Source organism: Parasteatoda tepidariorum, chromosome X2 (genome assembly GCF_043381705.1).
Source record: "Parasteatoda tepidariorum isolate YZ-2023 chromosome X2, CAS_Ptep_4.0, whole genome shotgun sequence".
NCBI classification, from domain to species: domain Eukaryota; kingdom Metazoa; phylum Arthropoda; class Arachnida; order Araneae; family Theridiidae; genus Parasteatoda; species Parasteatoda tepidariorum.
Genome location: NC_092215.1, coordinates 29,370,436 through 29,397,915, shown reverse-complemented (window position 1 = coordinate 29,397,915; position 27,480 = coordinate 29,370,436). Strand labels below are relative to the sequence as shown.

The 27,480-nt window shown below is 27.4% G+C and overlaps 2 protein-coding genes across 8 annotated transcripts in view; one reads left to right on the top strand and one right to left on the bottom strand.

Annotated features, from left to right (window-relative positions):
• Positions 1–1,003: 1,003 nt before the first annotated feature.
• On the top strand, positions 1,004–16,904 carry LOC107438957 (uncharacterized). Of its 7 annotated transcripts, none has more exons than XM_071188117.1 (5): positions 1,412–1,565; positions 2,030–2,104; positions 3,019–3,113; positions 7,290–7,411; positions 11,781–16,904. In XM_071188117.1, exon 5 carries the CDS (start codon positions 11,849–11,851, stop codon positions 15,515–15,517), a length of 3,669 nt encoding a protein of 1,222 aa, XP_071044218.1. In that variant the 5' UTR covers positions 1,412–1,565; positions 2,030–2,104; positions 3,019–3,113; positions 7,290–7,411; positions 11,781–11,848; the 3' UTR covers positions 15,518–16,904. The 7 variants fall into 7 exon arrangements, with proteins under 7 accessions (XP_015906867.1, XP_071044218.1, XP_042896959.1 ...); XM_071188118.1 differs by lacking the exon at positions 1,412–1,565 and adding an exon at positions 1,648–1,869; XM_043041025.2 differs by lacking the exon at positions 3,019–3,113.
• A 1,427-nt stretch (positions 16,905–18,331) lies between these two features.
• The window catches only part of LOC107438958 (cAMP-dependent protein kinase type II regulatory subunit), a 47,978-nt gene continuing 38,829 nt past the window's right edge, over positions 18,332–27,480 (bottom strand). The window contains exons 11-12 of the mRNA XM_016051383.3: positions 24,594–24,662; positions 18,332–23,298 (exon numbers count right to left, since the gene is read on the bottom strand). Of these exons, the coding sequence (XP_015906869.1) occupies positions 23,168–23,298; positions 24,594–24,662 (200 nt within the window). The 3' untranslated portion in view covers positions 18,332–23,167. The remainder of the gene's footprint in view (positions 23,299–24,593; positions 24,663–27,480) is intronic.

The window sequence follows — 27,480 nt, the reverse complement described above, 5'->3', positions numbered from 1 at the left end:
CAGCATTTTAAATAGATCAAAGCGAGATATTTATCAAGTGTTTAGGAAAAAAGAGGATTTGATCTCGTCCGATAAACGAGATGTGGACAATCGTGTGTGACGAGTGCTCTGATCGATAGGAAAATTCAGAGAATAGTGTAAAGGGAAAAAATACTTTTTTCTATTTGGCATATTGACACATGTCGATTTGCCAAATTAAACACCCTATCGCTGTAGTAGTATCGAAGGACACTATTCATAGAGAATGTTAATAAATCATTCTGAAAAAAATTCCCCGCAAGCCATGTCTTAAACCACTTTATTAAACAGGAAAGAATAAACGGACAATAAAATCACATGTTGTGCGGCAGTAAATGGATAACTGCATTATTCATTGATGAAAAGAAATGTAACATAGATGGTCCTGACGGTTGGAACTCACATTGGCATGACCTCGAAGAGGAGCCAAGGAGTTTTTTCAGCAAGTAGCAAGGAGACAAATCTCTAATGGTTTGGAGAGCATTTAAATTTAATGGAAAAACATGACTGCATTACCTTAAAGGAAAACAAACATCTGAAACGCTTCAAGGTACACAGAGGCAGCATATGCTCCTTTTTTCAAAACTTTCTAGGTGGAACTTATTGTATATTACAAAATGATACATACATAACGATTGAGAAAAATATCCCTTCTCAACAAAATGTTCAGTTACCAGATTGACCTGCCCTAGGCCCGACCTAAATCCAATTAAGAATGTTTAGGGCATTTTAACGGACCAAGTATGCATAAATGGTAAACAATATGGCGCTGTTGAAGTTTATTGAGAAAGCATGGTATTTTATCCCAGCATATTCGATTGACGTTGGTAGGTATTTTATTTACGTCGAAATAGAGCTGCACAATGGGTTCTCCGGTGCAGGTGGCGGAATCAGCTGGTGTTCATTTGATGCTCTTTTCACCGGGCGGGTTATCTCTTTGTTAAAAGTGGCATTCTCTCCATCTCAATCTAGGCTCTCTTGTGCTAGGCCTCACAGATTCGAACCGAAATCTTTCTTAAGTAGTAATCCGCTTCGGTAGCCCGACGACCTGCACGTGAAGTCGAGCACTTTACGGTAGAACAGTTTAACGAGGACCAATACCACACACCCTCGGTCCCTAAGCAGACTGATCNACACTGACCGCAGCCAGTGATGTTTGACTTTGGTGATCTGCTGGGAGCCGTGTCTTAACGATCAGTCCACTGCGGGACCCTTTGATCTTTACAAAAGTTGAAGCTATTTGCATTGACCGAATAGTGTGGCCATCACGTAGCATCTATAATTATTAGTTTGCTTAAATCTGTGCATGTTAGTTGCACATTGCATGTGTGCTTTACGAAGAGATATACCGAAGTAAAGCAGATCGTTTGACGGAACGGCTAGACAGCTCAGCCAGGGAGGCTTGACAATTACTAGAACCGTTATATTTGAAAGAATCGATGTTAGAAATACGGAGTCGTATTTAGATCAGCTGTGTGGCATCATGTTTTGAAGCTTCTTATGCGGTGTATTTCGCTTCTATGAACGCTTCTCTTCAAAAATTTAAGGTAGGATACAATCTTAGTACTTTTGTGATGATATAACTGTTATTTTATTCTATATTCGTTTCTGTGGCATAGTAATCTATCTATGTTGTATACTTAATCTATTGATTATTATTGTAACTGTTGTTATAATGTGCTGTTATAAAGAAAATGGCTTCCCGCAGCTTCTATTGCATTAGTTAAGTTTTAAAAATACAGTGTTAAGATCTGTTAACCATAAGTTGTGTCACATCCATATCTTTTAATTTTTAAGACTGTATGCTCATACTACTGATGTGTTTTACAGTCAAAGTTATTAAACTTATTGGTAATGTTTACACTGTTGTGATCCTTATTCAGTATAACGGTTTCATAAACCGGCGTCTCTAGAGTTATTAAATAGTACGACATATGTACCGATTTAATGCACTTAAAATTAAATTATTTGTTGTCTATGTTCTTATTTTATAATCTTTATTTATTTTTAGTTTTCTAATGGAAATCGAATAATTTTGGAATGTTTCAAGTGTGATCTGCAAATATTAATTTATTCTTTTTTCTCTGTAAGTACAACTTAAGTCTCATTGTATATAATATTTAATCATTTTGCAAATGATGTTTGTAAGATCTTGTAAGTTCTTACAAACTTTATTCTTTTGATTTCTAGTAGTCATTTAGCTGGATCTAGTTGTTTGTTTTGTTAATGTTATATGTTTGGTTTGGAGATACATTTAAAATTAACGTATTTGTTTTAAGCAAATAGCATGTATACTATTTTTTAAAGGTCTTTTCATTCATTATATTAGTTTTCATGAAGAGAACTATATATATAGATATTTTTGAATATTATTATTTTTACATTCTATTCATAAATCCAACTTCTTAACTATTATAAACCTATCAACATTGATGATAATAGGGTTGTGGCTATATATGTTGTGGTACATTATTTATGACAGCATGAGGAGAAAAAAAATTAATGTTTTTATTCCTAATGCAATTTATTAAAATTTATTTGTGAGTGTCTAGTTATAATCTGTAATTATAACTAATTTTTATAAAAATGTTAAGCAAAATTGATTTACTTAAAAATACGTATTGAAAGTTTGTATGCTCATTTGATATTCAAATACAGCAAAATCATTGCACTAAAGAGATACACTATAAGTTTTGTGGCATTGGAAATTCCAGATATCATAGATTAATTTTTTGAATCGTATATTTGAATTCTTTTAACAATCTAGTTTAAATAAAATAAGACTGAAAAACATTGTCTTACAATGATGTTCTTTATCAAATTACGGCTTTCGTTGGAACGTTGTATCTTAAATGTTTTAATGCCTATAAGAATATTCAATCTGCAGACAAAGCATATTAAATTCAATATTAATACTAAAATTTTATAATTAAATCTGCAGAAAATATGTCAAAATGAGACACTTATGAAACCTTGATTTCTCCAACCTTCCTTTTACAGAGACGATTATGCTCCGGAGTAAATCCGGATTTTTGCAAACTGCGATCCGGAAATCTTAGGTCCAGAAGCTTCAAGAAATCATCGATCACATTTATGTATAAAAATTCTTGTATATTTTATTTAAAAATATTAGAACTGGAATTTATACTTGGCATCTCTTTTGTAAATATTTTTTTCTAGTAGAATAATAAATGTGATTAGAGATAAAAGTAAACTTGTACATAATTATTAATTTAAACTGTGCTACATATAATTTATTTAAAATTACATGTTGTGAACTTATCAATGATTTAAAATTATTAGACATTAATTTTTTGAAATGTGTCGTTAATAATTTTACTCAAGAAATTTTCAGGATTTTTGAGTTGCTCACAATCACCCCTGCTTTTTTACCTTCTCATATTTTCCTTATGTGCAACTTCTAATCTTTCTAGTTCCTTATAATTACATTAAATAATTACACTTCTAATATAATTCTGTACACGTTAATGTTTTTCAGTTCACATCTTTCCATTTCCACAATGACTTACGAGTATTTTTCCGTAAAATCAATCACTTTTGGATCGAACCTCCTTTGATTTCAATACAGTACAGTTTGGGTTTCTAATGAAAGTACAATTTTTTGTTAATATGCAAATATATCACCTTTCTGATAAAATGTTAAGGAAATAGTACTGTTACGGCATTATTGTTTTCTTCATGAAACGAAAATATCTTAAATTTTGTATTCCGTATCCTTTATCTATGCTCCGGCAGATTTTTGCTTCTCATTATTTTTATTTACAATTATAACTAATAAGATAGTTGATGGAAAGCTAGTATTTTCTGTCTTTTAATATTGAACAAGTGATTTTAAGGTTTCACTTATCAGCTGTTTTCTTAAGCCATATAGACCCTCACTGTCATACGTATGTACTCACGGTAACCTTAATTATTAGTTGTAGATAAAACAAAAATATTTCTAATTTATGAAAACTATTTTGTCTCTTAATGACGAACCGAGAAAAGAAAAACTTAATATGTTCCTAACTTTTTCATAAAACTAATAATGTTTGTTTCCTATAAAGTCCAAATTCTGTTTAAGGTTGTTACAATTAAAATAGTTAATAATTTTTAACTTAATTTCTTTTAGAACCCATCAAATTTTCTTAAAAAATTATTTGCATATTAAAATTAATTTTTATAAAATATTTTCAATTAAATAAGTGTGGCTTATATAACTAGTCATGTATTTTACTTATAGCCAGAAATAAATAATTTCTTTATATTAATAAAATATACCATCCAGAACCAAAATCATTCTTTTTTCCTTGTTGATGTAAAATGTGACAATCATTATTTTTGGAAGAGACTTTTTGCCTTCATTAAAAAGTTTTGCAATTTAATATTGGCTAAAAAAAAATTAATAGGTTTCGACTCAATTTTCTTTATGTATTGTATCCAGGGTAGGGTTTTTGACATGACACTTCAAAAACCTGTCATAAACTGTCAAAATCCATCAACTGTCAAAAACCTCGGGCAAGTTTCTTTTTTGACATTGAAGACATTTTATTAGATACTAAATCATGCATGATACTTGCATTATATACTTCCATAATTATGATTTATATTATTTATCACATATAACAAAATTTCGCCAAAATTATTGAAACTTTCAATAAGTTTTTCTAATGGTAATCTTAATACTTTTAGACCCGTATTATGACTATTCGGTTTACATTATAGGTAATGACTATGAGTTGAAAATTATCAATCTAAATATTGATTTTAATCCTTTTACGTTATTATTTCTGCAATTTTTTTAGTTAAAGCAAAATTAAAGTGTTCACCAATAATTGTCTGATCTCAACGTGTATTTTTTTATTTTATTGATTCTTAATATTTGCCATTAATTATATTCAGGGAAGCAAAATATGTTTGACTGCACGAACAAGGTTTTGGAGGAAATTCAAGCAGCTATGGGGAACTTTTTGGTCTAAAAAAATCTTACAAAATTTTTTGTTAAAGAATGTGTTGCTTTGCAAAACTTTTTCTTGTTTATAAAACATATGTCAATTTGTGTATTTATTAGTTTGAATTCCTTTAACTTATAAGTGGGCCCTTAAATTTACTTTACTTTAATAAATTTCTATTATTTCAATTTATTTTGATTTCTATTATTTAATGACACACATGCTTGTTTATTCAAGTATTGTGTAAAATCAATTGAATTTTATTTCTCTTTTACACTTAATTTTCCAAAAATATTTTAATGTACTGGAAAAAAAATTAAATTTTTAGGGAAATTTTTATTCAAAAAGAAACTTTGTTTTGAGGAAATATTAGGCTACGAAAATATTTCTACACTCCTGCTTATATATACCTGAATATTTTCAGTAAATCTTGACTCTAATATATTCCCTGATTAACAAACCAATTATAATTTATTAAAAATATAAATGTTTAAATGAGTTAATAATTTTTTCCATCAATCAATTTAATTAAATTACTATTAATATTAAGTGTATTTATTAGAAAAAATTTCCTAGTTATATATTATGAATAATAGCTTTAGTATGTATACTTTCTAGACTATGCAGCTCAACATCAATCCAAAGAATTGTTTCAAATTTGGTAGAATATTAATTTATTCGTAATTTATGCATAGAAAACTAAAAAATGAGTTTATGAAAAGTTAACGAGTAAATGAGAATTGAATTTATATATTATGAATAAGAGATGATTGTTGAGATTTTTTTTAAGAAACTGATTGTTTTTGTAGTCTAATTCTTATTTTCAATAATTTAACAAATTGACTGATTCGATAAATTTCAGTTTTATACATTTTTATTTATTTAATATTTTCTGCACCGAAATTCGGGTTTTTGACAATAATTGTCAAAAGAAAAAGAGTTTAATCTCAAAAATAATTCAAGAATATAATTGATCACTTGTAATTTTATATGTATGTTTATTTATAAATTCTTCTTATTCATAATAGCTAATAATCCTCCTTATGCTAAAATTTAGGGTTTTTGACATGACTGATAAAACCAGATAAAACAGCCAATTGTCAAAAACTTACCAACCCTGATTGTATCTGGTGTCTTTGCTGTAGAAGTGGTCAGCTGCATTGCATATCACTTTTGTTTATCCTGTACAGCTTTACTGTTGAGATTCCAGGATACAAATTAGTACAATCAGTAGAAGAAAAAATATAGTAGAAAATTTTAGTCTATAACTTGGTTGTAATATATTATTTATCTCGAACACTTTTACAAATGTCATGTTAGACTTTTAAAAATTGGTAAAATTACTTACAGTATGCTCTCGATATGTCTAAAACCTTGTTATGTTGAAAAATATTTTTCCCCTTGCCATTACATATCCACATAATGTTAATTTGAATTCCTATGTCAAAGAGTTTCTTCTCAAAACCTTGTTATGTCAAATATTTTATGAAATAGAAAATGAATTTTTTCAGAAAAATTACAATAAGTTTAGTGCACACCAATTATTTTCTATTTCATACATACTTATTTTTATTTTTGTCTTACATTAAAAAATAAAATTATCATTACTGCATTTAGTCTCATTACATACATATTAATTACTAGTTATTTTTATGTTTCATGACTCTACTTTTTAGAATGTTATCTTAGAATATATTTTTCTACCGATTAGAACATTTTTAGTTTTGAACTTGTTTTCTCAAAAATTGTCATCACGAACTTTGAAATATCGAAAGTCTACTGTATTTTATCATGTGTGTCCTTAAAACCAAATTTCATTCACTAAAGGGAAGATCAGGATGTTTTAAAATTGATAATAAAATTTGAGGAAAGGGAATAAAAAAGACGAGGTCAGTAAACTTTTGCCACTGATAAAAAGAAAACTGTTAAGGATGCAATTTTTATAATTAAGTTAATAAAAAAATTTTAGAAAATAAAAGAATGTTTAGATACAAAATTTTAATTTTTGTTTTCTAGTCAGAACTAAATGCAACACTTAATTGTTAATTTACTTTAAAAATTAAATCCATCCAAAAAAATTTATTTTAAATTTTTGGTAGCTTATTTATAATTTTTACAATAAAAAATAATGTGAAGGTGATTGGCAATTTTTACAGAACATTCCATATTTTTAGAAATTTAATCATTTAAATCAATACTAAACTATATAAAATATATGAAATTGATGCAAAACAAATATTTTTTTAAACTTCTAACACTTAAAAATTGTTGTATTTTCTAGTCTGTAAATTTTTCATTAAAACCTATTTTTTGTTCCAGAATGGCATAACAATAAACTAATTTTATAAGCGTAGTATTGTATAAAGGGAAAGTTCGAGACGTATCTCTATTGCAACAGGACATGTTTGAAAATTTGCAACAAGTGAACAGAAGTCTGAAAGGCATATTTTTTTTAAAATTTACAAATTGTACTAAATAATAAAATAGATCAACTAAAATATTTAAGTGTATTATTTTTATCTTTGTTACTGTTCCTTAATTAAGAGTTCAATGCAGCAATATTTGCTATTGGACATAATCACAAGAAAGCAAAAAATTAGTACCTACTCATTTACAAATTGCCAAAATTCTGTGAATTTGTAATCTGAATATGAACTTAACTGAATTTTAGAGCTGACATTTGAATAAAGAATTGTAGACAGTTCTTAACTTGTAAAATATGCTATATTATTAAAATGAAATTTTTTATTTTGGTGTCGGATGTAAATTCTTCATTTTGGATATAAGTTAATGATAAAAATTATAAATATTGAAATTTAGTTTAATATTTATCTTTGTACTATAAACATTATTTTTCTTCCATTAAATAGCTTCTTAAAATTTAAATTGTCCTCTATTTCCTGTAAGAATACTGATGTGCAATAGAAAAATTAACACAGACGAGAAAAAATACAAAATTGAGGTTTTTATATATTTGGCATTTTTCTATGATTAACTACTTATTGCAAAAGTTTTTTTTTTTCAGAATTAAATTTTGTTTTTATCAGTTTTTTGAAATTCTATTTTAGCATTCATACCCTTAGAAATAGAAAGAAAATAGTTATCAAGCCACTTCTCAAAATCTACCATGAGGCACTTACATTATTTTTTCAACTGCACAGCAGAATAAGTGGATCAATATCTTCTATAACATTTTCCACCTTGTAAAATTTAGTTGAAAAATCTTTAATTTTAAGTATGCAGTGTATATTAACAATGTAAATACAACTTATATTTATGAACTATTTCCTTAAATCTAATCATTTTAAAAATCCTAAAATAAAACATTAATAATTGTCACTTAAAATTTTCTCTATTTTATAAATGAAATGGGAGAAAAAATGTAGGCTATATTATTGATATATACTTTTTACTTGTATTTAGTGCCATAGCTATCAGGGGACAAGAAAGAACTTATGTCCTCAGTTGTAGCCTTTATGATGTGCCAAATTTATGAAAAATAATTAAAAGTGAATTCCAGAATAAATTTTATCTCTTTTTTCCCAGTCTCATTTGCTAATTACAGATCCAATAACAACTTCAAATTTTTATCCATTTACCTAAAAATTGAACAGATCATGTATTTTTATTGTAGTTTACCTTGCATGTAAATTATTTTTTGCAAATAAACAAGACAGAAATAAATAATAAATATTTATCATTCAATCAAAAACAATAATTATCTAAGTGTAATAGATATTATACTGATCAATTTTAAACCAAATGGAATGAGCGTTTTTACATTGTCGGGATACAATGATTTAAAGTTATGAAATTGTATTCAATGTGAAATTAAATTAATGAATTTAGTTAGATAATTATTGTAAAGAATCTAATATTAATTAAAAAGAAATTTAATACTTGGGTGGAATTTCAAAATTATGAGAAAAAATACAAAAAGTTGGTAAATGTATGTGTAAACTTTAATATAAAATAATTAAAATGCACACAAAAATATTACTAAATAGATAATTAAATACTCATAATACTATGAGATTTTCCTTGACTACTATGCAGTCTTAAATTTTGCATTACGTTCCGAGGTACACATACGTGAACCTCCATATTCTCAACTATTATATTTTTAAATAATAAGTAAATATAAATTTAAAAGCTATACAGTTCACAGTGCTATGGCAAATTTTTTTTTCCCTCCAAATTAAATTACATAATTAAAATCACGTTTTTGAGTACATGGATTTAGCGTCGTTTTTGGAATATCACTTCTGTTTATGTGGAATTATACCCTAATAACTGAAATGTTCTGCATCCATTGGAATGTGAAGAAAGCTTAAACAAAGGAATGTTTCAGTGATTGTAGAACTATAAATTTTATTGTAGCGAGTTTTTAGAAGCTAAGAAGGGAGGTCTATCCATGGATGTAGAATGAGTTAATGAGGAGGTTTTCACATTATTTGTTTTAAATGAAAAATTTTTCTCACATAATCGAAAATCATCAGACAGTGTTTTTTTTCCACATTATTATCTGAATTGCATCTTTAATTAATCATTGATTAAAATTTAGTGCAGGATTTAAAAATCTACTGTTCAAACTAGATTTTTATTATCTCCTCATCTGAATAACCAAAAAAAAGAAAGAAAAAAATTGGAAAATAGCCTTGAAAATTTTTTAAGTTTAGTGAGTAAACCCATGTGCTAAATTTATTACTTTATCTATTAGTAAGTGTACAACACTTGCATCAAGCTGGAATGATAAAATTTCAAACTCTCGATTTGTGCATTCAATGTGCTGTTAAAAAGATTTTTTTTACAGTTTAATTTTTTCAGTGTTTTCATAAAAATATATTCATATCACTGCAGTTGAAATTAAATATATTTCTCATTATTAAAAAATGTGAAATAAGTGAAAGGATTCATTCTAGATCTTAGAAAAGACAAGGTGCTAGAATCTAAAATAGGTGCTATTTCTCCTTTAAAAAAAGGTACCCATCACAAAAAGGGGTGATTGTTCTCAAATATTTGCACAGCTTTTAAGATACCCAAAATATGCAAAGTACGTAATTTTTTCCAGGAAAAAAAAATCTAATATTTAAGAGAATTAGCTTAAATTAAAAATAATTCAGAATCATCATATATTTGATGTATCAAAACTTTACTTATAGTCTGAAAAATGTCGCTAATAAAATCTCCGTTATTTTATTTCTCCAATGTTGGCAGGTATGTTAGTATATAATCAAGAAACGACTAATTAAAAAAACTATGTAATAAAACTAATATTGAAAAAATAATGAAACTGTTCCTGAAAAAACTATCTGGATTTACGACAGAATCAATATGAATTCAGCATGTTAAAAAGCTTAACTCGATTCCTTAAATTTGAAAATCACACTTGTCGTAATAAGATTATGTAAGAATATTAAAATAAAAAAATAACAAGTAAAAATGGCTAATCCTTGTCGTTTTCCAGGAAAACGACAAGAATTTTCTTAGAGAAGTATGCAAATCAAACACAGTGGAAAATGATACTCTAATTTGAAATTCATGTGTCGTAATGTATTGAAAATATCAGAGTTTGAGAGATAATGTGGAAAAGGCCAAAAAGAAAAAGATAAATAACAGTAAAAAAAACTGATGTCAATTATGGTGGAATTTTCATGAATCTAAAGCATTAAAAAGTGATATTTCAAATTCAAGATTTAAATGTAATAAATGTTATAAAAATGAGAAAAACCATGTACAAAAAGGTGAGAAAATTTTGAATGGCTGCCGAAAAATTTAAGTTTGTGCCTATACATAATACAATGTCAAGTATGTATACATAATACATACATAATGTATGTATACATAATACTTTCTGAACAACATAATATCTTGATGTGAAATTATGATAGAATCATCACCAATCAAACATTGTATTAAAATTACTGAAATTTAAAAAACCATGAAAAGCCTGTCATGAAACAATGAGAAAATGTAATAGAATCATCACTGCAAAAAAGTGATAACTTAATTTCAAAATTCGCGATATGATCAATATATAGGAATTTAAAAAATCGTTGGGCAATGCTTTAGAAAACAATTCCTTTTATCAATTAAGCAATATCAAATTTGTAATTCTCATGTAATATTGAAAATAAGATTTTGAAAAGCCAAATGAAAGGGGCTTAAAAAAAAGTTAGGCCTGTTTTTCAAAGGCTCTGTCATATAATGAAATGATGCTATTTTACGAATGATATGCTATTTTCATAATTGCTGTGAGTTTGCAACTGTTACTCATGACTGTCAGGCCAAGTTTAGCCTATCTAAAGCTAGCACTGTGTATAAGCCACACTTTTGTGAAAATGAAAAGCTTGTTATCTAATTTTATAATATTTAAAAACTTACTCCAATGCTGTATTACCTGGAAAATTTGCAAAACCTGAGAATAAAAATTTGATCATTTTTATTTAAGAATGGGGAGGGGTTTTTCAAAATTGTTTTAAACTAAATGCAAATTCAGCCGAGCCCTAAACCTAAATGATCTTAGTCTATAAAATTACTTATAAGAAAAAATGAACTTTTTTTTCTGTGAAAATTATAGTATGTTGCAATTTAGACAAATAGTTAAAAAATGTAAAGAAATTGGTGAAAATCAGGATTTGGCAATGAAGTTTTTATGCAGTGTTGTGGTGCATTGTCCACCATTCTAGCATCCCTTAATGCGTATACTTGCATTTCCTATTTTAAATAATATTTAAACAAATAAGTGTTTATAAGTTGAAATGCATTTAATAATTAATCAATTGTTCAATTATTTTTTGCTTTTTTTAGGTGATGATAGTTTGCATACAGTTTTGAGAAATTATAATTAGAAATCCAGAACCTAAAAAATAAAAAAAATGGCTTTAGGTCTTTATTGCAAAAATCTTGGTATTGATGAGGAAGTTTTGAATGGACAGAAGACTAAGGTATGTGAAGAAAGTAAAAGTATCAGCAATGGGGTTATGTGGGAACTTAGAAAGTATAAAACAGCAAAGAAGCTTGGAAATAAAGAACTTGTTGATTGGTTAATAAACATCTTTCAAGTAAAATGTGAAAACACTGAAGCTGTACAAGAAGAACTTAATAAAAAATATGATACTCTAATGAATATTCGGAAATATTTATCTAAGTCACCTAATAGATATCGTGGCGAGATTGATCGGCTTATGAACTGGAATTTTGACTTTCCTCCTGATATGGGTATGGATCCAGTTGACGCTTTTGAACCAACTGTTTGTGCTAGTCTTGGTCCTAAATTGCTGAAAGTTTTGAAAGAGAAAGGAGGAGATGATGATGACTCAATGGATATGTCTGGTCATTCAGATGAGGATGATGAAGAAGCTAAGAAGCGGAAGGCAAGAGAAGAAATAGTACATCTTAAAAGAGATTTGGGTATTGCTAAAAAGGTTATAACTTCTTTAAATGATAAAATGGCTGATCTAAATAAACGATGTCAAATGTTAAATGATTTGAGTAAATCTAGCGTTGCTGAACGAAGGCGAATTGAAACTGATATTGCTAAAGTTAAGGTAGAGTGGAGTAATGCAATGGTAAATTGGCATGATTGCATGGAGCGCTTGAATTATGTCAATAACAACAAAGGGAATTATTTAGATGTGGGTTATATGGTTAGACGTAACAAAACTAAACAAGGTATATTTGATGAATTAAACTACGAGTTTGAAAAGACATTAGAAGATTTTAAGCATAAAATTACTAAAACTAATACATTTCTTGATAAAGAAAAGAAAAAGAAGAAGGTTGTAGCAAAGCAAAAGAGTTCAAGTACAAAGAAGAGAGGTCGACAAGACACTGAAGAGACTGAAGAAAACAAAAAGCCTCGCTTGTCAGAAGAAGCTGATAAATCTGCTGATGCTTCAACTATTTCACTTGATACAAGTACAGCCTCTGTAGCAGATTCTAGCTTTGTTGCACCCGATGCTCCAGCTCCTCAGGTTTCTGATTCTGCCACTAATGCAGTACCAGCTTCTCCTGCTCCTAATACTGTCATGACCTTGGAAGACTTCATGAATTCAGAAAAATTGGACGAATTTAAAAATGGGAAATTCATTAATGCTTTGCGAGCTGTATATTATGAATTGAGCAATATGCCAATTCCTTGTCCTGATGTTCATGAAGTTATATTCTCAATTCTTGATGAATTGGAGCCTTTGAATACAGATAAACTTCCTTCTCCATCATTTGCAGGAAATATATTAATGGAATGTCATATGGCAGCTGCACTTCAAGCTTTTACCGAATTTCTGAAAGTGAGCAAGGTATCAATCTGTAACGATGGCCAAACAAAATTTTTATTTGCTGGTACATCTTATGATGTAACTTTAGCTGATGGGTCTACTTTAAAACTTGGAGTGAGAGATATATCAGGTGGCAGTCCAGATACTTCCTTAAGTGTGTTGAAAGATATCTTGAGTGACATCATTAATATTAAAGTTGAGGGTAGTAGTCCTACTGATTCAATAATAAAAACAGTAAAAGCTTTTATGTCTGACCATCAATTATTAGACCGAAAGTTGATTGAAATTTTATTTTTGTATAAACAGCAGATATCACCTCTTGTTGCAAATAATTTAGAAACTTTGCCTGATGCATTTCGCACTAAAGCAATCATCTTAAACAACTTTTGCACTGGCTTATACTGCTTATTAGGGCTTGCTAAATTAGCTGATGCTACAGTTTTAGCATGGGAAGGAATGTCTTCTGGCAATAATGTAGATGCTTTTGATGTTGGTTTTATTTTAAGTAAAACTGTTCGACAAGCATATGCTTTTAGCGATAAAGTTGATCCAAGTAGTGAAGATGAAATTGGGAAAGCTTTTAGAGAATTTGTTCTTAAAGAAAAAAAGCTTGAATCCGTCCCTTTGGCACCTCACAATGGTAACATTTTTAATGTTATCTTTCATAATAGTGCAGGTATTTGGTTTTATCATGAAATTGGATTATTAACAGAGTTTTTTGAAAAAATGAAAGAAAAAGAGGTTAATGTTGATTCTCTTTCTAACCTCTTCAATGAAAAACATAGCTTTGCTTTTGCAAGAGCTTTAGGCTTGATTGGAAAACTTGTAGCTGTACCCTTATGGACTGTATTAGAAGATGATATTGTTGAAGTTGGATTGAGATATAACTCTCTATTAAAAAATATTGAAAATTGGGCTAAAGATTCCTCTAAATTTATGAAAGGACAAGAGCGCTTGTTTGAAGATGTGCCGGTTTCACATGATGCTGTATATGCCAGTTTAGTCAAAGATAATGAGGCCACTGATGTTTTGACTAAAGAGTTACTTGAACTTTTGTTTACAGCATTCGTATCGTACATAAAATTTTTCATGCAGGGAAATAAAACTTCTGAGAAAATCAATGGTGAATCAGCAATGGAAGTAGACAAAGATTTTAAGACACAAATTCATGAAGATTTTGCCTCATTTGATAGAATTACTCTAAATATCCATTCATCTCCCACATTTGCTCTAGATGCACTTACATTATATAGCAAAACAAGAAATGGAGCTTGGCAAGATAAATTGTGTAACAAGGATAACATAAAAGTATTTGATTGCATGGAGAAAGATAATACTAAGCAGTTGAAATCGTTGTATAAAAGGAAGATAAAACTTAGTGATTTAAAAGGTCAGTCTTTGGACAAAAATGATACCTATAAATTGATTGAAAAAAAGTACAAATTAATAGACGACCTTGTTAAATTTGGTGGTCTTTGGAAGAGTGAAAAAGAAATTGATGCCCAAATGAGAGAAATAAAAGAGGTAGATAAATTGAAAGCTCTGCAAGCACAAATTCGCTTCCGAAAATACATTTTAAGCGAAGAACATGACAATGGTTTGTTGGATTTAGCTTGTGAAGGGAAGTTTTTCAATTCTATTAAACTGCGAGACAATTTAAAAGTTATCATCAAGAAAGAAGCAGACTTAGCTGATGTGTTTGAGCTAGCTACAGCTACTGATGATGAACAAAAACGTGGGCAAATAATTGAATCTTGTAAGAATGCTCAAGAATTAGTTCCCAAGGAGGATCCTGGCAAAACTGTGCCAAAAGAAAATTTGTCTTGGCTTCTGGGTAAACTTGTATGTCATTTGTTTCTTTCAGAACAAGGAAAAGAGTGGATTACTGGTGTTTGCATTGCAAGAAGAAATTTGAATGGGTCTTGTTCATACTACATAAGATACAAAAGTAAAGGCATTCTGAGTGTTCCTGATAGCAGAATAGCTGATGATTTAAGAAGTCAGAACCTGAAAGTTGTAGATCCGGCAGTCAATGACCTTGTTGGATCTAGACTTAGTCGAGCATTCATTAAAGACGATGGTGAATTAGAATGGCTAGATTGTAGAGCTGTGGGAGTTACTAATCGTGGATCAGACTTTATTGTAGAATTTGACATGTATGGTGGTGATTTGCAAGTTGATGATGTTAATATTCCTGAACTTGAGACACTTACTTTTGCTACCCAACTACTTGATGAATATAGAACTGGCCACCTTCGATTGCTTTAACCAGCGACTTAACTTACTCATATTGAGAAGTTAAGTGCCTAAAAGATACCTTCTATGTGAATAAAGGGGTCAAGCACTGTCTGTAAAAATCACCGTTTCGCTTCAGTTTTTACAATGTACAGTTTTTGCTGTTTTATTACATGTCATTTGTACCTATTTATAGGTAATCCATTTCATTTTTTTAGACAACCTGTGAATAAGCATAAGTTGTCATAGCGCTTTTATCTCATCATTTATCACTCATATGTGTTTACTCATGACTTTTACCAGTGACTGCATCTCAGATTAATTTCATACATTCATTTTTCCATTTATTTTTAAAACATTCTAGTTATTAGTTAATGTTTTGGGTTTGTTTTTATTTTTGAATAGCTTCTGTTTAAATTTGCAAGACTGTGATTTTCAAACTGAATTAGCTAAAAATAAAAAAAAATGGCTAGTCAAATTCTTATGTTTTTAGAATTAAGTTCCTTTGATTTATTAGAAATAGTTCCTTTACAGTGAAAATTATGTGCATGAAACTAAAATCCATAAATATTTGCTTGTTAAGTAGTACCACTTGTAGATGAAATCTGACAGTAAATAGATTCACATTTAATAATACTCATATTATTCATTTATTTGTTAAGTTTTTATTTTGCTTACTTAGTTGTTTTTAATGTATTTTGCTGTTTTAACTTAAAAATTCTATTTCATTTCATAAAATTTTCCGACTTATAGTCAAAATAATAACTTTATTTTTTTAAAGATAAAATCGAATCTGACTTAATCTGAAAGCTGTACCATACAATTTTATCCTATTGCATTACTAAAAGTTACCTTATAAGAAAATGTTTAAATTTTATGATATGATGGATGTCTTTAAAAGTATGGTAAAGTGACAAGTATTCTGGTAATATTTGAAATGCATTTGTTGAACCACTTTGCTATGGGAGTTGTGCATTTATATATATTTTTCATGACTGAAGCGATTTTAAAATTTTAGAATACAATTAACAGTGTGGATTTTATGATGGCATATCTTCATGTCATGTTATACTTAACATTTGTATTCATGTGTAGCTTCTTATAAGTATATGTATTGTCATTTGTGTAGATTTTCATTGTATGTGATTTTAATTGGTACCATAGGTGATGGTATTAAATTCTTTTTCATTCTGAAAAAAAAAGTATGCTTTAAAATTTGTCATCAATGTGTAAAAGTAGTTGTAATTTTTAACATGTAAGTTGTGTGCTAACTATAAAACCATTTGCTTGTTGAGTTGAAATTACATCCATACCTTTCTCTAAAATTGGGCCAAATGGATTTCTTGTAGGAGCCACCAATTTTCCATACAACTTAAATGTAATACATTCTCATCTGATAAATAAATGTTCTTTGAATATAGTTTGTTTTTTATTGTATTCTGAGTTTTTAATTTCTTTGTTTTTTTATAATTTACAATTAAATAAAATTAGACATTACGAAGATAGTTTAGTCATTTTTAGTAATTATTAAATGTTATTTCATAATAAGTATACTTGTATTTATTTCTAAAATTTTTTTAATTAAATTTCCCGTACCTCAAGATATCTATTCTAAAACTGAATTAGACTTGCATAAAATATGATAAATTCAGTATACCAGAATGAAATTGAGGCACTAGAAAAACAGGTGATAATTATCTATTAGACAAATTGCAGTAAATTAAAAGCTCAAATTTAAGAAAAGTACTTCATGTTATAAGAAGTCTGCTATTAAGACAAGTTTCCATTAAAATGCTAGTTTATAAATAGTACAAATATTACTAGTTTCCTATTATAGAATTTTTTGGAAAATAAAATTTTTCTGTTTTGCATGAGTAATATATGATAAACTGAAAGATATTTCTTTATTTTATGGTATCAAAAGTGATATTTATAAAGAAAACATGTTTGGGTGACCATCAGACAAGTAATCTTCCTCCCAAAGACAAGTTGTGTTATTTGTTTCACACTTGAAATGAATGTACCTCATTTCTTTTGACAGCTTACTATTGAAATAAATTTAATTCATTGTTCTCGTCAAAATATTCAATTGCAATTTTCATTTCCTAATTTTCGAAAATTTATAACAGGAAAACAGTTCAGTTTAAAAAGACAATTCTCGCATAAAATTCATATGAGATGGTATACATTTTTACTACAAGAGTATCTAGCTTTAACTCGAAACTTTTACAGTTGGTGATGTTACTGATAAACAACATTTATTTGTTTATCTGTAACTTGAAAATCATCACACAATTTTTTCTAATTATTGAAAGTCAAATTTTTTTTGTTTAATAGGTTTACTTTCTGCAGTGCCATCTGTCAAAAAATTATCTAACTAAAACCAAGAACACAAGGAGGAAGTTTTCCTGTTACCAATTAATTGATCAATAGGCTAATTTTGGACACTGACTCACTTTTTTTTTTGTCTAAACTACAAAGACTTAAGTTTTATTTATTTTGTAATTTTTAAAAGGATAAGTAGGTTCTAAGATGGCTCTTTTTTAAATATTAGTTCTTTTTAAACTACAAAAAATGTTGATGAAAAAATTTGCCTAATTAATGTTCTACAATAAAGTCCCGTCCCTAAAAAGTGATAATTTTTGTTATGCAGGGAGTGGCAGTTATGCATTACTGCTCTTTAGTGTTTTCTTTCTTACATTTAAAAATTAATTTTATTACTTTAGTTAAATTTAGTTTTATGAGCTAAGACATTTATATTTGTCATTTAGCTAAAATCACTTTAGTCATTGAAGTTTGTTATGGGAATGAAATAAAAAAAACTTAAGCTTTTTCAACACAAAAAAATTTCCAATACACTTATAATTTATTTGTTCAGTTATAAACAAATTAATTTCACAAAATAAATAAAATAGCAAGCAAAACAAGTTTATTTTGAAGTTATAACTCACATAATGTAAGAACTATGGGATCTTTTTATAAATAATTTAAAAAAGACAGTTTTGTTTGTTAAAAGATACCATAAAACTTAACTGGTTGTGAAGTTTAAATACTAAAAATCTATGCATATAAAACATTTAAGAAATTCTCAAACAAAAAGATACAAAAGAGCCATAATACGTATCACAAACAAATTTGTACACAATTCTGAAAAATACTATTCATATACATAATTTTAAATATTCTAAAAGAACTCACCGGATATGTTAATATTGAACATTTATAACTAGCAGGGATCTTGGTACCTTGACAAGAAGTAGAAAGTGAGCAAGTTATCTAATTGCAAGTCTGTAAAGAATTTGTCACTTGGCTGCAACAAACGGATTAGAAAGGAAGATTCTGAAATCTTTTTGACATGATTACCAAAAACAAAGCTAAAATGAGAATTACCACTAGTTTTAATTATAAACTTGCCACCACTTTCTTCTTTTTACCAGGATGTTATGATCCCTATACTACAACTATATGAATAAAATCTTTCTACAACACAATTTTTCAAAATCAACACAGTCTACATGAACCATATTTTAATTCCCATGTTTTGGCTAAATGACTTCAATATATCTCAGAAAAAAAAGAAACATTTCTTAGAACACTTAGATGGAACATATTTAATATTTAAAACTAATGTTCTTAAAAATAAGAAATTAGCCAATGCAAAAAATAATGCTGATATCTTTAAATGATTGTAATATGAAATATAAATTATTTAAGTATAATATATAGTAACACATTTGAAGAGAGCTTAGGAGTTTATTCCACAAATGAGTAAATGCAGGTTTATAATACTTATTTTGCAGCTGGTGATGCATATACCATCTTTTTTTTTTTTTTTTTCAAATTTATCTTGGAACAAAATTTTGGTAAGATTCACATGAAGGTAAAAGAATTAAAGATTTCTTTCTTAGAAACTAAAAACTTTGGTTCCTCACGTAATCAAAAATTTTTTGAAAGGAAAAAAAAGTTGCAGGATAATGACACATAAACATGAAATGAAATACTTTCTTTTGGTGACAGTATGAAAAACAAATGAAATATGGAAAAATTACAATGCTTGAATAAAGTTGTAATTTTTAAAATAGATAGAAAAATGAACATTAACTGATGTGCACTATATTTAAGCGCGTATGATTTTAAAGTTTAATATTTTAAATTTTTTTTAATTCTATAATAAAAAAAGTTTGAAACATTGATAGACATATTAATAGCATGTTGTTGGATTTTCATTGTAAAATATTATGCTAGCTGTTCATCCTTATTGTATCTTAAAGAGAAATAACTTGAAAATAGCTAAAATGTTCAGTAATTTGTTCAAATAATTATTAAACTTAATAAGGAAATTCTTATTTCTTAATGAAAATTATTGATCACTTATATATTGATATTATTTATGAAATTGTTTTTAAAAAAATGCACTGAAAAGCAAAGTATATTTAAAACAACGTTTGAGTTGTAAGTATTGTAGAGTTATAAGAAGACTATTAAATTGTCATAAATATAAACTTAAAACACTTAAACTCGTCCCAATTGAAAGAAATGCTAAGCAAATATGTTTAAATACTTTTTACACTAATATTTTAAATTATTAGCTCACAATGTAGAAAAGTTTAAATTAACAATGGATTTGTTTGGAATTCTTTATTTACAAAACTGTAAGTTCAATCAAACCCAATTTAGTGACCAAAATAGTCTTTTGAATTGTTTAAGTATTACAAAAAATGTTAGCAATTTGTTTATAGGGATAATCAAATTACATACTCCATTATGATAAACATTACATGCCCTTAAGTTCATTCAAAAACACCAAATGCAGTTTGAAGACAAGCAGAGTGTACATAGAACATTTCAACAGATATTCATGAGTTTAAAGAAATCGGTGACAAAGTAAATGCCATTGAAGGAAGCAAAGTTAAAAATATAAGTAGTCTGTTATTAATTAGATTCATAATATAGTCCTCTTAATTGTTCTGTCGTTATACTTAGAGGAAACAGATTAAAATGGTTTATTTTAGGACAAGAAACAGTATTGCTGAATGTCTAAAAGTACAATCAATGTGTAGTAAATAAAAACCAATGAATTAAATTATGTCAGTGAGATTTAAGTTGAAAAGGGACAAACATAAATTGCAATAAAATGAAAATAAATTGATAATGAAACATTTGTGAAGTAAACAAAATTTTGTATGACTTAGGGATATATATATTCTTTATATAAATTTAAGCTAATTATCACTGACATTTTAAAAATATATAAGTAGAGTGATAGAAGCACCAATAGTCAGAAGTTAAAGTAGGAAAAAAAAAAAAAAAAACTATATTTTCCATAAATGAAACTTAAGACTCCTGAGAATTTCAAATAAGTTACCAAACTGTATTATTTATTTGATAAAATCTTATACAAAAATGGCCTTCACTTTCAAGAAGCAACATGATTACAGGTTCTTAATAATCTCAACATGTATTGAGCTAACATAATCAATAGTCATAGTGAATTTTTAACAATTTTCGTTGCCTATAAATATTAACTTCACAAACTATTTCAGCATCATAGGTTATAAACGTAACAGTGAAATATATTGCTTAGGGCAGATATAATCTTATTAGTGTTTATATCAATTAAGGATTAATTGCTAGTAAACGTCTACATCTGCAATATAAATGCTATAATTTCACAAAAAGGTATAAAAGGACATCTTTGTCTTATTCAAGCATTCTACATCTCTATTCTATTTATGAAATAGATGTCAAATTTCAAAATAAAAGTTTTGATTTAGAAGAAGTTTGAAAAATTATTACACTAATTTGCACAAAAAAACTGGAGCTATACTTAAAATAGAAATGCTGATATTTTATTCCTATAGTGACAAGAGACAGTTTTAAATTATGTTAATGTTACTTCAGTGAAAATATAATTCACAAGATTATATAAAATATAATCATTTCATCAAGTTACACTAGAATTATATCTAATTTTGTGTTTAAATGTTTTCATGTACATTTTATACACTTATTTTACAGGAATGATTTTTAAAGGAATTTTAAAGGAATGATTCAATGAATGTTAAATTAAAGTTACTATAAAAACTAATTGCACCTTATAAAACAATAATGTTTAACCAAGGATTTTCTTTAACTTGAGAAAAAGCTTTATAATGAAATTCTAGTCTGAGAATAATTAAATGAACTTTTAATTGAATAATCAAAAATATTCTCTTAATAAACTCATAAATATTCTATAATTAAACTTTTCATTTTGAAAAAGTACTATTATTTCTATCATTTACAGTTAAATAAAAATGATATTACTCTAGGTAATTTAGTATTAACTTTACTAATTAACAGTTGCTTAATATAAGCTTACCTATTCAATTTTACAACATGATCTGACTAAAGAAAGGCACACTTATTTAGATTAGTAATATATTTTCGTGAAGTACTTCAATTGCAAGATTATCAGCTAAATTTTAGATAATTTGAAATAAAATGAATTCCAAAAAAAAAAAGAAAAAAACTATAGCTGCAAGGGTGTCATAATTATGTATGCATAGGTGCAATAAGCATGATAAAGAAACTCATTTTCTTAAACCTAATAATTTTTCTAAAAAAATTATACACATGTTTAATCAGAAAAAAAGAAATATACTAAAACTGAACAATAACATATGAATATTACAAGTTCGACATTTTGGCAGTTCTGAATGGATGTAAACAAAAACATTTTTCTTTCAGTTTTATGTACCAGTTTAAAAAATTGAAACACAGTTTTAAGACATTATGTATTTCATACATAGATATAGGATATGCCTTTAAAAAAGTTTAGACAATTATAAAACCAAGTAAAAATAATTTATTTAAAGGAAACAATGATTTCATTTAGTTATAAAAGTGTTAATATTTGATAAAATATTTCATGTTTAAATGATTTTGTTTTTTCAAGAAAAGGAAGAGAAAAACTTTGTAATTTCCAAATATGTTTTAAAAAAAAAAAGGAATACCAGGCTTTATGAAGTTATAAACATCAATACAGCGTTCCACACATCAAGATCATAACATTTTTAATAAGTAAAAACATTCAAATTCAGATAAGACCAATTAAATTGGTCACTGAATACATGCAGCATTTGACACACAGATGTTTATTTTATCATAACACAGTTAACATCTCAAAAAAAAAAAAATAGGTAATGTTATTATAAACATAAAAATTTTATGGCAACAAATTTTAAAAACGAAGCATTGTACCAGTAAATCGAGTATCAACCAAGTCTTGGTTACAGCTTTTGCTTCGTGCATACAGTTACATTTTAATATGACGCCAATATCTGATTTAAGTATGTATGTATACAAATGCATAAGCATACACACATATACTATACATATATGTATATACATACACACATTTACTTGCACAGATTACACCACCTACGTAAATTTTTGAAACAAGTAAAAACTTGTTATTCTTGATTATGAAAACAGACTAGAAATTGTTCTAGTATGCATAAATGAGCTACACAACATATTTTTTTTAAACATTTAGTAATGCACTATCTGTTACAGAAAATGAGACTAGATTAACATAAATGAGACATTTTATAAGAGGTACTTGGTCTGACCTCAGATATGATGTAGGGCATAATAATGTTCAACCAAATGTTTAAGGATGAAAAAAGAATGAAAACTAGATCATCGTAAATCACTAATGTTTGCTTCTGAGCCAAATAATTCCACAACTTGCTTCCGATAATGATCAACATTACGACTCATTATAGTCATACAGGGTCCCAACAACCTTTCAAAAGCAGCAACATCCAAAACTAGGTAAAAATTTATAGGCAATGAGTTAAATGTACAAAATAAAATGTTTCATAAATATATAATGATGAAATCACTCAGTTTACTAATAAACTATTTCATTTGTTTATCACTAAATACAGAAAACATGCAGGATATATCTTTGGATAATGATTAAATATTTTCAAATAAGTTGCTTTTACTGTTCTGAAAATTAATTTTTATCAGTATGAACTCTTATAAAATGTTCTTTAATTTCAATGCAATTTAAGCACGTTATAAAAAACAATAACTTTAATGCTAAAACCTAATATAATTCTTGCTATAACTCAAGCATAGTATAAAACGTTTTGAAAAAAAAAAATATATCAATAAACTTTTATCAGTCTTTACATGATTCTCTATTTCTTATTTCTTTCAAAATTGTAGTCATGTTCTAAGTAGAACACTGATACCCTCAATTTATGAGTATACAAAAAAAAAAAAAAAAAAACATGCTCATTGTANTAAAAAAAAAAAAAAAAAAAACTACATGCTCAGAAGCAAATACAAAAAGGTAATGTTTTCATAAGCATTGTACTGTATTACAATGGCTTATATGTAATACAATATGTAATTAATGTCACAGAGAAAAAATTTGAAATTATATGGTAGGTTTGAATTCTGTAGAACAATAATGATACCTAAAAAATACATACTCACTAATGTGAGTGTTACTTATTTGCAAAACTTGTTTCTTTGGTTAAGGATCGAAATCTAGATTATTTTTTTGTGTAATAAAAGTAAAGCATTCCCCGCAACAGCCAATAGTGGGCCAGGGGAGTCATGAAGGATAAGTCTCCACAATTTTGTGACCAGCAGCATGATTGTGGCAAGGTGGTCAGAACTGCCCATAGGCCGTCTTTACTTCCCATCTATCTGTATTTGAGTTTGCTTCAAGCCGCCACTGGAGATTGAACCCCAAATCTTCACAATGACATCCCAGTGCTTTGACATATATATAATTACCCATGTATAATTAGAAAAAAAACGGCATTTGTTATATTGCTTTTATGCATTTAGCGTAACACTCACAATGCGGCAGTTAGTGTTTACGGTATAAAAGTTATTTATGGGCAGTTTTTCCTCTATTCTGAGATTTTGTACTTCCTTTAAAGTCAATTCGAAAATGTTACCTCTTGCAGTCTAAAAAATTTTTCAGACACCCCAGCATAAAAGTTTGATGACCTCTAATTTAAATAAAAGTTTAGATTCAAATTTAATACAATACTAAACATAAGAGCACAAAATTATTATAACACACTTGAATATTACTTACATGCTAATTTAACATTGCCAACTGCATATACTGAAGCCGCTCTTGGTTTTTGAGTGACGAGTGCCAATTCTAAAAATAATAAACTTGTATTAAAAAAAAAATTATACATTATAGCTGTTGACATAACATTCGAAATTATTGCACTAAATACAAAAATTGCCAAATTACAATAATTATATAGCAGCAAAATTATATGGTTTTTATGCTGCAGAGCAGCAAGTTTGTTCTCATTTAATGAAAAAATATCAAAAAATGATTTTTTTAAAAACTATTCTTGTTTCATTTATACATAAAAGATAAGGACAAGTAATAGCAACAAGTTTTTTTTAGGAATTTAATAATTAAGTTAGCATTTGATAAATAATTTTCACATAAAGTGAAGAATAGTAATTTTTAGTTCATAAATCTTTAAGTATACTATTATAGTGAAATATGAAAAAAAATTACAGGACTTCTTTTGTTTGTTTAAGTGTTGTATGGGAAGTGTTTAAATGGGAAGGGTTTTACTAGATGAAGCTAGGAGTTTTAGTTTTTCCCTAAAAGATAATTTATTTAATTTAAAAATGTCATATGTATGTAAGTATTGCATTTCATAAATTAAGTTATAATTATAATACATACAATATCAATAATTTTACAAGCTTCTTTTACTAAATAAACATAAATTCAGCATATTTCCTAATGTGTAAACATCATATGGGTATATTGCAATATCTCAAATGATTTGATATTGAGAATAATTTTATTCACAATTAGAATTATTCATATGACTCAGAAATATAGTACAAAACAAATAAAGTTTTGCATAGCTTATTTATAAAAACAATAGCTAATTTGTAATGTCTAAAAGTGAGCTTTTTTTGAATATCACTTAATATACAAAATGTTTTAAAATCAGTACAATTCACAGAGCATCAGAACACTTTCACAAGAAAAAAACCCAGTTAATACCTTGTATTCACTATACCGATATACCTACAGGGTATCTGCTACATTTTAGATTTTCAAATCCATAACTTTTCATTAATAATTCTAAGAATTTTTCATGACTTACCAAAGTTACTATTCTCTGATAAGCACAACAATATATATATANATATATATTTAAATATATTATATTATACATATATTTATAATCTAAATTTGACATCAAAATAAGCTAGTTGAGTTATTTTCTTTTTTTTAGAATTCGAAAAGTATCTTTTCGACAAAAAATGTTTTCATTAATATATTTTCTTAACTAACTTGCATTTATCCTGTGATTTTCTTTTAATTATACAGGGTGTGTAGCCAAATCTTTCAACAAAAAATAAGCACCTTTTCAGTACTTTTCAAGCACTCAAAAAATATTTTAAGCATTATATACATTAACAAATTGGAAACAATTTTCAAAAACTTTACATGATCATGGTAATTTTTTGACAAAGAACTCTTTTCTTGATAACATTAGTCATTATAAAATGATAAGAGATTTTTTGATTCCATATGAAAGGGTCGAAAATGAAGCATGAAATTGAGAAAATCTTTCAAAATGCAGCAAAGCTGCACTTGCTAGTGTAATAATTTCACCTAACTCAGCTTAGTAGACGCACAAGCGAACTCGCCAAGTATTTCATCAAACATGCAAAATGATTGGCGTTGAATGATTGTGAAAACGTTGAATAGAACAATGAGAAAAATCACGCTATTGCATAATGCATGGCTAAAATAGACATGGTAAAGAAAAAAACTCCCAATTTAGAATAGGGAAAATTAAGCACTATTTAAAAACACCCAATGAAAAAAGCACCTTTAACCACTTTTTAAAAACACTATGCACCCTGTTATATATATTGCTTCATAAAAGCATCTTTTAGGGAAAATGAATTAGACAAAGGTGATGAATGTAGGAAACAAAATTTAAATTATTGTTGGGAAAGACAATATCTTCATGATGTTGTATAATTACTGTAAGTTGCTACTGGCACACCAGAAGTTAAGAAATATATTGATATTATTTGCAAATGAGTTTAGGTCTCATGACTGTAAATCAAAGTTGCTATAAAAATATTGTTTTGATTGTTTACTTTTTCATTCTGTTGAACCAGTTTTCATGCTTATCTAAGTTATTTTCAAGACCAGCAAAATAAATATGAATAAAACTCATTTTTTTATTACTTCAAGTTAACCATTGGTAAGAAAAAGCTCAACTTTAAATGATGAAGTAATTCCAAAATCATTGATGAATAAAATGTAAACAATGTATAGTATAGATAAGTTTTCACAGTATACCAATTATTAATTGACAAAACATATCATACATACAATGGTTTTTTTTAAAAACAAAAACTAAGTTATACACTTTTTTAAAAATATTTTCCAGATGATTTTAATGAAATTTAGTACTATAGATTCTAGTAGCAAAGAGTGTTAAATTTTTTTAAAACTTGGACAATAACAGGCTAGACACTTTTCAAGTTAGCTTTCATGTGGAATGTAAGAATCACAGTTAAACCATTGTTCAGCACTTAGTTCTACACCTGTCAGTTGTAACTAGTGTATGAAATCTTTCAGCAACCTGCTAATATTTACAAATAAGTTTAACTTTTAGAATAGAAAAACAAGGCTAATTTTAACAGAATATAAATAAAAATATATAGATTCTTCATAGTTCAGAACTAGTTTCTAGTACGTTTTCATATTTATTTCAGTTATTTTTAGGATTAGATTACTTATTTTTTAAAGCTAAACATATTTTTTGAGTTCATTAAGTTCAAAATTTTCACGCTGATGCTAATATTCATAATTTTAAATTATTATTCAAATGCTAGCATTAGTATGAAGTAATTTGCCAAAGTGATGAATTTTCATAAATTTTTATCAAAGAAAAAATATAAAATAGGATATA

Bases quoted from the DNA above. Each gene is read 5' to 3' on its own strand.
- LOC107438957 (XM_016051381.3), top strand. From the start codon at position 11,849: ATGGCTTTAGGTCTTTATTGCAAAAATCTTGGTATTGATGAGGAAGTT.